At 29.9% G+C, this 12,337-nt stretch overlaps 1 protein-coding gene across 1 annotated transcript; it reads left to right on the top strand.

Annotated features, from left to right (window-relative positions):
* Positions 1–3,130: 3,130 nt before the first annotated feature.
* On the top strand, positions 3,131–8,576 carry LOC113369965 (protein bark beetle-like; the record flags this gene model as incomplete). Its single annotated transcript, XM_026610600.1, has 3 exons — positions 3,131–3,435; positions 5,567–5,946; positions 8,305–8,576. Coding segments are annotated over 3 exons (957 nt in total), but the record flags the coding sequence as incomplete, so codon positions are not given.
* Between the last annotated feature and the right edge of the window lie 3,761 nt (positions 8,577–12,337).

The raw sequence follows: 12,337 nt of genomic DNA, 5'->3' as shown, positions 1-12,337 counted from the left end.
ATCTACGTGATTAATGGACGTCCCCTAGATATTTATAATATTTACCAACAAATCATAGAGATTCGATCAATGAAGGAGAGGATTATTTCTAAAACTTAATTCGCGATGGATAGAAATTCACTTCATTTACTTTCTGTAGGCTAAATTATTGAAAACGAAAAATATTAAAAATGTTTTTTTTATATAATTAACATTTCAGAATTTTTTAATCATTTTGCATATCATGCTTAGAGAAGTGTGTGTTAACCTCCTACTATAAATCCTTTCATATAATAATTTCAACAAATTTTAGTAAAACTTTCAAACTCGATGACTTGGTTTAATTTAAAAGCCAATCTTGATATGAAATTTTGCTCACGTATAAAATTAAAAATTACGGCAAACTATTTTAATTGTGACGCTCGTACTTGATCTTTATGCAGTGATATAAAATTCTGTTTTATTTTGCAGTCAGGGTCAACTTACTTCTGTTAGTAAATCTTTATTGAAAAGGAAAAAAAATAAGATTTTCATAATAAAACAAAAAATTCAAACAAATTAAAACTTAACAAAATATTATTTTTTCATTTCACAGAAAAATTTATTTTTCTAGAATTTTTCTATAAAACGGAGATATCATCATAATTGCCTTAAATGCCCATATCCCGCTGGTTAAAAATAAATTGACCTAATTTGAAAAGATTAGAGCGAGGTGAATCTGTTCAACGAGTTGCAGTTGCAGCGCGCGCATATGGTTTGCATCATAATTTTGCAGTCAGATTATGTATCTTCTCTTTATGCATTAAAATAATAACAATTAAAATATTCTTATCACCCAAAAAGCACTATTTATAAGTCAAGTCGTTTTAACTAACTTATCTAAATTTCATTTTCAATATAGGGTAACATTTGAAACATTTTTAATACAGGGTAAAGCGGATAAAAAGATACCGATATCTCAAGAATTTTTTAACAACAAATTTCAAAGTAAGTAGAGTAAAAAGGTGTATAACCAGCCATAATTTTTACAATTATGCTGTCGGAGAGATAAACGTCAATGTTTGAAAAACCATATTAAAAGTGTTTACCTTCGTTGTTAGTTTTTTGGGTTGTGAGGACAATGTTTAGTTTACGAAGCCTTGATATAATTTTTAAGTATAAGTTGTTATTTAATTGTTTATGAGATGTAAGTTCAATTTTAAGTTAGATTCAACAGATTTTTTATATAACTTCAATAAAAGCGTGGTTAAGGTCAAAAAGGTCAACTAAACGTCTAACCTGGCAAAGATGTAAACAATAAAAAGTAGTGAATGAAAAAATAATTAAGTTAAAAATAACTTACAAGAGATAAATAAAATAAATAGTTATTCCAACTTTGCTGATGATATTCATGACGAAATACCAAATCAAGGTTATATACTGTTATCTCTGTAAAAATGTAGCCATAAAATTTTAGTTTGCATTTGGTAAATGATGTAGCTTTTATATCATAAAATCCGTTTTGAAATTAAAAATAAGAACAGAACCTGTTTGCCACGCCCATGGGGTAAAGAAGACCAGATAATATTTTTTGAATATTGATGAATTCACTGGGAGTTTTTTGAACATAGTCAGATATTGTACGTTTGATATGTGTTATTTTTCTGTGATATAATCGGTTTGTTTTTCACAATATAATTTCTTAAAGTCAAATTTGGACTTTTGTGCCTCGCCCTTCTCTACATTACGTATATTATTATAGATGAGGATAGTCGTAATTATATGAGGACTTAGATTTTTTATAGATAAAATATTGGCATATTATATTAAAATAGTAATATAGCAGGCTATTTTCAATGTCATAACATTTTACAAAATTGGTGCATATGAGAAATAACTAGTGGTGTATGGCAACGTGCCTTAAGGCAAATTGCTGGAACTTCCGTACCGTAACAAAATGTTTAAGGAGTATTAAATGTTTTCAAATAGAATAATCTATTTGAAAACAATTAATATTAAAAATACTGTATCATCAGGAATATTAAATGTTTCCAAATAGAATAATCTATTTTTTTTATTTATGATTATTGGCTTTATAAACTAGTACATTAGCCATATACTAAATTACATGATATCTACACTATCTCTAAAGTCTAGTCTTACGTATATATCATTGTTTTATGTATATTTCATTTATAGTTTTATATTATTAGATTTGATGTAAGTATAAAGAGCACCGTATAATCTTGTATCTGTCATCACTGTTATAAAATTAGTTGGAAGGGAGATTTTTTGTTTGATTATTTCCTCCCATAGTTTTTGTCTGCCCTTTTCCCAATAATCTATTTGAAAACATTTAATATTAAAATACTGTAACATCGTTTGATATTTATTAGAATTATATGAACTGAATTACAAAGTTAAAATTATTTAAGTATATAAGTGAGCTTTAAAACTTTAGCTAGAATTAAAATTGAAATCTGTATTATTTTCGATATACAAAAAAAGAATTGAATTTTTTTTTCAAAAGCAATTGTTTTGTCAACACAAGCAGAAAGTTTTTTGAATCATTCATTCGGATGCTTATTTCTCTCAAAAACTGCCATTTTTTGTATATTTAGCTCTGTATCTGCGATGGCTGGGCTTACCTTAGCCAAAAACTAATAACCTCTTTTACCAATCATTACTAATTAAATGTTCTTTAGATCATTCAAATCGGATGCTTCCTTCTCTCAAAAACACGATTTCTATTTTCTGCACTCTTTGCTCGTTATCTCCGTAACGGCTGGACCTGCCTTTGCGAAAAACTAATCAGCACATCTCTCTATCAATAGGAATCGAATGTTTTTTGAACCATTCAAATCGGTTGATCCGTACGCCCGAAAACGTGGACGAAAATTTGTATCCATATACATACTTACACACACACACACACACATCCATTTTTTCTGAAGTATGCCAAAATGTTCAGAAACCTTCAAAACGTCGAGAAATGTAAAAATTTTCAATTCCGATTTTCGGCCCATTACAATAACTTACCCTACGGGAAGTTAAAAACAAATTATTTTTCTCGGTAAAGATAAACTTTGTGAATAACCGAATATATTTGACACATGAAGTTATGATCTCAATAAACATTAACTTATTACAAATCTATATTCTTCTTTATTAGCTTACACTCGCAGAACGTGAATCCGTTCGTAGATTCAAAGCCACGTTTCTACGGGGCGAACGAGTTTCGAGAGGGCGGCAAGGATTACGAGAAGCCGCGACTGGGCAATCATTATGCCAACGGCGGCAGCTCCTTGCCTAACGCCAACAACGCGCCTGGATACGAACTGGCTTACCGCAACGAAGGATTCCGGGATCCTGCCGCGGCCGGCTCGACTTTCGGGGCTGGCAAGGGACTCAAGCAGAGACCCTTCGCCGCTAACTTGGGAATACCGGAGGTCGATGACAGTATGGAGCATCATGCAGGTACGATTGTGATTGATATTGCAATTGATTTCTAATGTGTAAAATTAGTACTACTTCGTGCAGATTTTTAACCCTTTCGCTATGAGCGTCGTCTATAGACGACATTCGCTGTGACATTTTTTTTCATAGATTTATTGCCGATCAAAATAATACAATTTTATAAGACAATATGCTGGATGTAAATGCATTTAAAGTGTTTATCTCCTGTGAGATATATTTTATTTTTTTATTTTTTGACCTTTAAGATCGTATGGTCATTTTTGTTTCAATCTTCGAGTATGAGATTCCCACTTAATTCTTTTAAATATTTGTGTTGTTGGTCTGGTAATTTTTTGTGGTATTTTTTGCTTCTTTCTTTTATTACTTCATCAATAGTTGTGATAATTTTTTTTTCAATTTTTATCACTCTGAGTTAAGGTATTGATAATTCTAATTTGTTATTGTGAAGTTCAGAAAATTTGTTATTTGTTATTGAAAACTCTAATTAGTTTTTGTAGAGGTATAATTTTTAATTACCTTCTTGCAGAAAATGTTTGATTTTGCGAGAAAATATGATTCGCTAATTTTATGTTTCCTCGACGTTTCAAGTAATTTTGGATGGAATGAGTACGATTTTAAAAAAAATGTGTGTGCATGTAGGTATGTGTTCTTCACTAAGTGAGAAAAGTGCAAAAATTTTTTGTACGTGTTTTAGCTAAAAACTATAAACCAATTTTAAAAATTTTAAAAATTATTCGAAAGATATTATTTGCGTATCGTGCTGATTAGTTTTGCACAAAGATCGAACAGGCCGTTTCTTTGTAATTGATCGTTAAAAAATATTCTCGACGATTTTAATGAAACTTTGTATGACGACAAAATACCTGGTTTTAGAAAATATACTAAAATATTATAGTTCTTCGAAAAGTGATACATTTATAAAAAGTAATTGAAATTGGGATTATTTTTTAGAATATACTCACAATTAATCTATATATTAGACACGTATTTGTTTTTCAATAACGCATAATAAAAAATTGAAATAATTTGAATAATCTGCAATAACTTTTCACTCATGGTAATTCTTATTCAATAAGTCGATTATTTTCATAGGTCGGGAATTATTGCCTTCAAGCTACATGATACTTACAACTATTTTTTAAATATATTTGTATATATAATAATTCAAAAATCTGGAGATATTTTATATGACAATTATTTGGGCCGTTTACTGCCTCGTAGCAGGGTCACTCTTGCGGAAAACACATTTATTTAAAAAGTTTTAAAATCTAATAGATTATATGTATATGAATATTTTTATTTAATCTAATATTATTCCAAGAAATTCCATGTATTTGTGTGTCTTTTAGTAAAAGATACTATGAAAATTATAATATAAACCATCTCAACTCTTATTTTTTTTTATTTAAAATGATTGTAAACCTTAATACAATTATTGAGATAAATTCAACTGTTTTTCAATTTTTAAACTGCGTTAACTGATTTTGGACCATTTTGTATTACAAATTTCACAGATGATTTAAATCGTAATTATTTTATATTTGTAGAATATAAACTTCTGCTAAGCTCTTAGTTTTTAGATCTTACCATAAAATTTTGAGGAGATTGTATTATATTGTATTATCGCCGAAAAAATTAAAAAATCACGTAAATTAAACATACGTTTTTGGACAATGAGTATTCTCGTTTTTGCCTTTTATCTCCTGATTTGATTTCGGATAATAAATTGAAGTGCCTTATAAGTATTATTTTTTATTTGTTAGCCATGTGAATCACTTATTGATTACGAAGCATGTTTAATGTAAATTACAATTCAGCGGTTCAACTAATCTCCAGACAAATCTTATCCAAAAATGGAATTTGGAACTATATTAGGGATGTTGAGTATCAGTAATTCAATTTTTATTTTTACATATGATAATAGAAATAAATATACCCATGTACATACCTGCACACATACATATACATGTGCATAGGCATTTTCATACTTACAACGATTAGGAAATGTCTTTCATGTCAACCTATGATTTATATCAATTACATTATAGAATGTTATTATACTGAACATAACATAATATATTTGCTACCTTGTAAAATATCTATTTGTTAGTAAATAAACTATCCATTTCAGGTCACTCAGACTACTATAATAACGCTTCAACGTTGCCTCTGAATAGTACACTTGACAAATCGATTACTGAATCTGAGTCGTTAAATCTAAGCCAGTACAGCGACCGAGGACTAATGTTTTTCAAGGATGCTTCTCCCGAAGATAACAACAAATATCCGCCGACTGCAGAATATGCATCGGCTCACAGTACTTTCCGTGCTCCAGCTAAAGTAGAAAGAGATCTGAGGCTGGAAAATGGTTTGCCGCCTGCTCCTCATTATGACAAGACTATACCAAAACAGGATAATGTTCCTCAGTACTCAAGAGCAGCCCCGACTATTCCTCCAAGTCCACTGAACTATCAGAGGGCTGCATCGAATGTACTACAGAACAATCCTAATGTAAGTATATAACGTTTAATTAGGTAATTTATAAAAACTCACAATCAGTTTTTTGATCATGCATTTTTATAGTCGAGATTACTATACTAGATTGTAGATTTTATTTTATAATTCTTTTTTCATAAACGCATGCAATATAACTTCCACTCAGGTATTATTTAATTTAATTCTATCATAATTTTCTCAATACTATTGAACAAGTTTTCAATAAAATACAGACGTTTCAATAAAATGAAATTAATATGATTCTGCGATATGGTACTTGTGCCAATTCTGTTTCCTGTGTATTTTGAACTCTGCATTTATAAATAAATCTTTGCATCATTTCCTATTAGACACACATGTAATAATATTTTGGACCTACGTTCTAAGTTCACAAATTTCAGTTTTAACTCTGACTTTTCTTTTTTCCGTTTTTACGTATTTATATTTTTATTAACCCATTGAAAATAATTATTTTTCATTCAATTTAATTTTGCATTACAAATGAGGATATTAGATTAATTCCAATCACTTTGGCTTTGACTTAAAAGAAATTATTTTTGAAGATATATTAATTCATATTATTATTGCCTTATTATCTGACTGCATCGATAAAACTAGTGGTTTATAGCATCGTGCCTTACTTATCGTTGGAACTTTCCGTAACGTAACGAAATGTTCGAGAAATATTAAATGTTTTCGAATAGATTATTATATGTACTGTAACATTGTCTAATTTGTATAAGAATTATATAAACTGAATTACAAAGTTAAAACTATTTATTTAAAGTATATAAGTGAGCTTTAGAACTTCAGCCAGAATTAAAATTAAAATCTTAATTATTTTCGATATCAATATAAAAAAAAATCAATTTTGTCTTTCCAAAAATAATTGTTTTGTCATCACAAGCAGAAAGTGAATTGAATCATTCAGTTATGTTTTCTGCATTTGCAAAGCAATGTTAACAAAATTTGCACTTATTATTAATATTCTTATAAAGTATGTGGTAATTTTATGTGCGTATGTCCAAAGATAATTTTTTATCACAGTGTTGTTTTTATAACTTTTTTGTGGATCTTTATTCTCGCTGAACCTGCCTTCCCAAAAATTGGTTAATTCTTCATTTCGTCAATGTGAGTAAAATGTATTTTGAATCATTCAAATCGGTCGCTCCGTTCTCTCAAAAACCGAATTTCCATATTTATGCACTTTTTGTCCCGTATCTTTGAAATGGCTAAACCTGCCTTTGCCAAAAACTAATCAGTAAGAATCGAATGCTTTTTGAATCATGCAAATTGGTTGATCTCTCGAAACCGTGGACAAAAATTAGTATTCGTCCTAATTACATACATATACATATATTACGTACATCCAAACATCATCATTACGAATTGAATGTTTTGTGAATCATTCAAATCGGAGGCTCCGTTCTCCTAAAAACTCGATTTCTATTTTCTGCACTCTTTACCCCGTATCTCCGAAACGGCTGGACCTGCTTTTGCCAAAAACTAATCAGCACATCTCCCTACCAAGAGGAATCGAATGTTTTTTTAATCATTCAAATCGGTTGATCCGTGCGCCTGAAAACGTAGACGAAAAAATGCGGTCATACAAAACACACACACAGACACACACATTTTTTCTGAGGTATGCCAAAATGTACAGAAACCTCTGAAACCTGAAGATATGTAAAAATTTTCGATTTTCGGAGTACTACTATAACTTATCCTAAGGGAAGTTAAAAATATTCTTTTCCTTGGCTAAGTGATTCATGAGAAAAGAAAATTCACTTAATGGATCCTATAATTCAATAAATATTAGCTAACTTTAACCAACATTATTTTTATTATTCGAGCGCAAAAGAGCCTTTTAATTGCAAATTAAATATAAATGTTTTAAAGATTTAAAATTTTTAAAGATTTTGAAAATTTTGAACAACGACGATACGGGAAGTTCCACCAATTTCATTGCTAAACTGTTATATCGCAAAGTAAATGCATTTACGCATTTCAGACTTACTATTATTCAGTATAATTATAATAATGAAAGTTACAGTATTTATAATAATATATTAGAAAATATTTAATATTCTTATAATATTTCATTATTGAACGAGAAGTGCCAGCAATTTGTCTCAAGGGACAATGCCATACACCCACTAATTTTAATTTGTTTATTAGATTAATTCATCTAAAAATTGGTTATTATATATCAAATAACTACACCCCATTCATCTTTCTCTTAATTTCGAAATCATTAGATAATTTTAGATAGATAATGTTATATTTGTCAATAATTTAATATGATTTTTTTCTGGAAAATGTGTTTACAATATTCCTTTTAATACGAATCGATTATTATTCATCTCCACCTAGGTGCCCGAGAACTTGCCCATCGTCTACCACCAGAACCTGCCACCGCCGCCGTCGAACGCGCAGCAGAGCGGCGTACCGCCCGCCGTTCCGCCTCCAACTTATGTGCAGATAAATCTAACATACAAGAATCCCACGACGCTCAGCGACGGCTCACCCCTGGAGAGGAAAGTGCAAAACTTCGAAAACGCCCCATTGATGAGCGATGCGGAATCCACCACCAGCAGCGTTCCATCGGAAAGGAGAAATGTTCAGAAGCCGGCAGTGCCTCAGAGGTAAGCTGATACATAATTTATAATACGAGCCAAGTCTATTCAAGTATTGGGGTTATACTAATATAACCGTTAAAACTAATTAAGAGTTTTGTTATAAAATTTAATCCTTTTGGCTACAAGTGTGTTTTCCGCTCGGCTCGTATATGTAACTAAACTATGGCAAATGGCGATGTTCCTCCAGGAAAATTACTGATAATTTTGTAAATGAATATCACACTAGTGGTGCTTGGCATTGTATCTTAAGGCAAATTGCTGAACTTTTCGGACCAGAATTTAAAATTTCTATAAGGTTTTATAAGCAGATTTTGAGTGTTTTTGAAATTTCTTGAAAATTTTGAATTACTTTTAAAGCAATTGGGCTGCGTAGTAGCTGTTAAGACACAAAATAGCGAAGCACATAATCGCCACGTCAAAATCTAATGGTGTTAAAGATTATAAATCTTGGTACGGACTCAACACATTTTGGTACATATTTACCAACAAAACTAAATGATATTTTCATTTAATATTATTTCATATGCCTGTTGATTATTTTTGAAACTCAAAATGACATTTTTCTTAACTTTTTTTATTAGATCCCTGAAACCACTGGTATTGCCTTTACAAAATTTTAATCAACTTTTCATTTGTTATACAAGTGATATTTTTTTTAATCAATTATTGAATCATTCAAATCGGACGCTTCGATCTCAAAAAATGATTGCTATGTTTTGCACTTTTTGACCCGTATCTTGAAAACACATGCATACATTCATTTTTTCTAATTATAAGGTATGCCAAAATGTTGTAATGAAATGTAAAGATTTTAATTTTCGATCGAAAAGTTTTAATTCGACTCATCGGGAAGTTAATTAATAAATAGGTTCTCAAAAACTTAAAACTTAAACTTAAGACTTTTAAAAGGAAATCTTATATTTATAATTCAAACTGCGAGTGGATCAAACATGCAGATAGATTCCAATGCTTTATCTGAAATTGTGTTTTTAACTTTCTATTATCCCTTTCGCTACTAGTGTCGTCTATAGACGACATTCAGGGTGTCAACCCTTTCTTTGGCGACGATAGTGTTTTTCGCATGAGTGTCCTTGCTGTACGGACAGCGTGTCTCTTATTGTTAGTAGTGTTACTAAACAAACTAGGCATAACGATATATTCTAATTATAAGATATTTCTATCATTTTAAATAAAAAGTTTCGAAAATTTGAAACTAACTGAAAATGTCGTCCATGGACAACACCTGTACACACAGCACGTTATACGGATGTCGTCTATAGCCGACACTCGTGCGCACTGATAGTCAAGTGGATGTCGTCCATGGACGACACTTGTAGCGAAAGGGTTAATACTAGTTACTCATAGTTACATTATTAAGAATTATAATTTGTTATCAAAATGTTTAGTTCTTTGAAAGTTGTTTTTTATATTTTTTAAATATAATTTTATTGTTATTGATTGAAAAATGTAGAAACATGCTGTTGTGTCTGGTCTATTAAGTAGCGCTACTGGTCTGCTTGTTGTTCAGTACAGCAGTGAACTCTTGCGGAAATCACACTTGTATCCAAAAGGATTAATTTTGTAATATTTTTTAACAAAACTCTTAATTAGTTTTAACGGTTATATTAAAATGAACCATCAAATACTTGAGTAAAGTTGACTTGTTATTTTTGAGTGTGCTTATTGATATGGAACCAATATTGTAGTCAATAATTTAAGTGGCAATTTGTCGTAAGGCAAGTGAAAAACCGTTCCGATATGTGTAGATAATCGACTTGAAATTTATTAACCTTTAGTTAATAAGTTACTGTGGTAAACTTAATTAATTTTTTTATTGTTGATTATGTATTGATACGAGCCAACTCAAATTTTTTTAATCACTTCTCAATTCATCGAACAATAAATATTGGAATATATTAGATATCAATTTTGTTCACCCGGCATGGAACTAATGTGTATGAAGTTATATTAATAAATAAATTTGAAATTTAAATTGTAACACTAAACAAAAGCATTCTTCGTAAAGTGTAAATGCGTTACTTATATCACATTATTTAACACTAAATTTTAACCATTTTTTAAAATCATAGTTAATTCGACGAGTCAAAATATCAATGAAAAAGCAAAAATATATGCAGTTTTTATGCAATGCAATGAACTCCATTAAGTTTAATCGAAAACGCTTGAATTGAACTAAATTTACTACTTTGATCTCGGAAAATAGCACAGTCCATAAAATTTTATTGGACGGGAAATTCTGAAAAATATGTATCTGAAATCTAACGACGCAAAATAAAGGCGTTACTTTTGAAGAAATAGCGTTTCTTATTATATCGCTTCCAAAATGTGCTTGGTATTATGGTTTTCGTTATTGATGAATACTTTCATATTATACAATCGTAATTGTCAGGAAATAGAATGAAGGCAACGTGAATTATAAAGCTCATATAACATCCGAAATAAACTTTAGTATTCTTTACAAATGGTATAATAGTAGAAAGTTGCTATACATTTATCTATAGCAAAATGATTTTTTTAGAGAGAAGGAACTCTCAAAAAAAAGTAAATGAAAATCAAAATAGTTTTTATGATTCTTTATGTAACAAAATATAGTCAGAAAGAGCGGCTGTGGTACTGCCACTTTTATCAGTAATAATTTTGTTAATTAGCCAGTTAGCTGAGAGAAAAGCAAATAAAATGCTAATTTTGATATTTGTCTTTTGGAAATACCGAAGTACGATGGGTTAATCATAAATTTAAATCATTCAAGAAAGAGCGAGTGGTACAACCGTCCTTAGCCTAAGCACAACAAAATGGTTTATAACGACTTATTCTCAGAAATATGTAACACAAGATAACATAATAATTCAAATAAAGCTCATGAATATAATATAACAATATATAAAAAAACATATTTTTTCAATTAAGAAATTTTTATGAAACCTTTGTTTTCTTATATTGAATTTTTCTTCCTTTCTCTTTCGCGTTTTGTCGTAGTTAGATCTATATTCATACAAAGACACTTTCATTAAAAAAAAATCTTGAAAAAAATGCGGTCTATAGATCGTGTTAATGTAGGGCGCTGATTCAATACAATGGTAAAAACTTGTTCGAATAAACATACTTTATATTTTCCCTTTGGACCCTATCTCAAAATCAGTATAGTTAGCACACCACCTTAAATCAGGCTAAGAATTTTGACATTTGCATATTCCAGCCAGCATGAAGTTGGCGACGAAATAGAAGTTAGACGTCAAGTTGAAATGTATTGGATTCATAACTTTGACAGCTAAAACCTGTCAAGATCATTATTATCACAGCCAAACAAGTATTATTATTATTATATTGTCTAATACCAAGATGATAGCCTTTATCTTAGACAATATATTATTAAAATACAATATATCTTGTTCCCTCATAGCAAATATTGCAGAAAAAACGAAATATATCTGTCAATTCCAAGACAGTATGAAGTATTTTTGTTTAGTATTATAACATCAGAAGATTCCAATTTTATTTCATTTACTGAACCTTCTATTTGTTGTTTGTTGAGTTTAGTTAGCTTCCACTGAATTAAGGTAAGATCGAAACCAAACCTAATAATGTATACAACGTAACCCTAACAAAAATAATGGATAAAATGTAACCCTATGCGTAAAACGTAAGCCTAAATTATTTTTTTAAACAAAATTATAACTAAAACATTGTATAAAATCTAAGCTAGACTAAAATGATATTTGAATGAAAAGAATCCTAAACATAACCCT

The sequence above is a fragment of the Ctenocephalides felis genome, unplaced genomic scaffold, assembly GCF_003426905.1.
Source record: "Ctenocephalides felis isolate EL2017-DRISC unplaced genomic scaffold, ASM342690v1 CF-g0.4_SCAFFOLD_00830, whole genome shotgun sequence".
Taxonomy (NCBI): Eukaryota; Metazoa; Arthropoda; class Insecta; order Siphonaptera; family Pulicidae; genus Ctenocephalides; species Ctenocephalides felis.
This window is presented reverse-complemented; position numbering and strand designations above follow the sequence as displayed.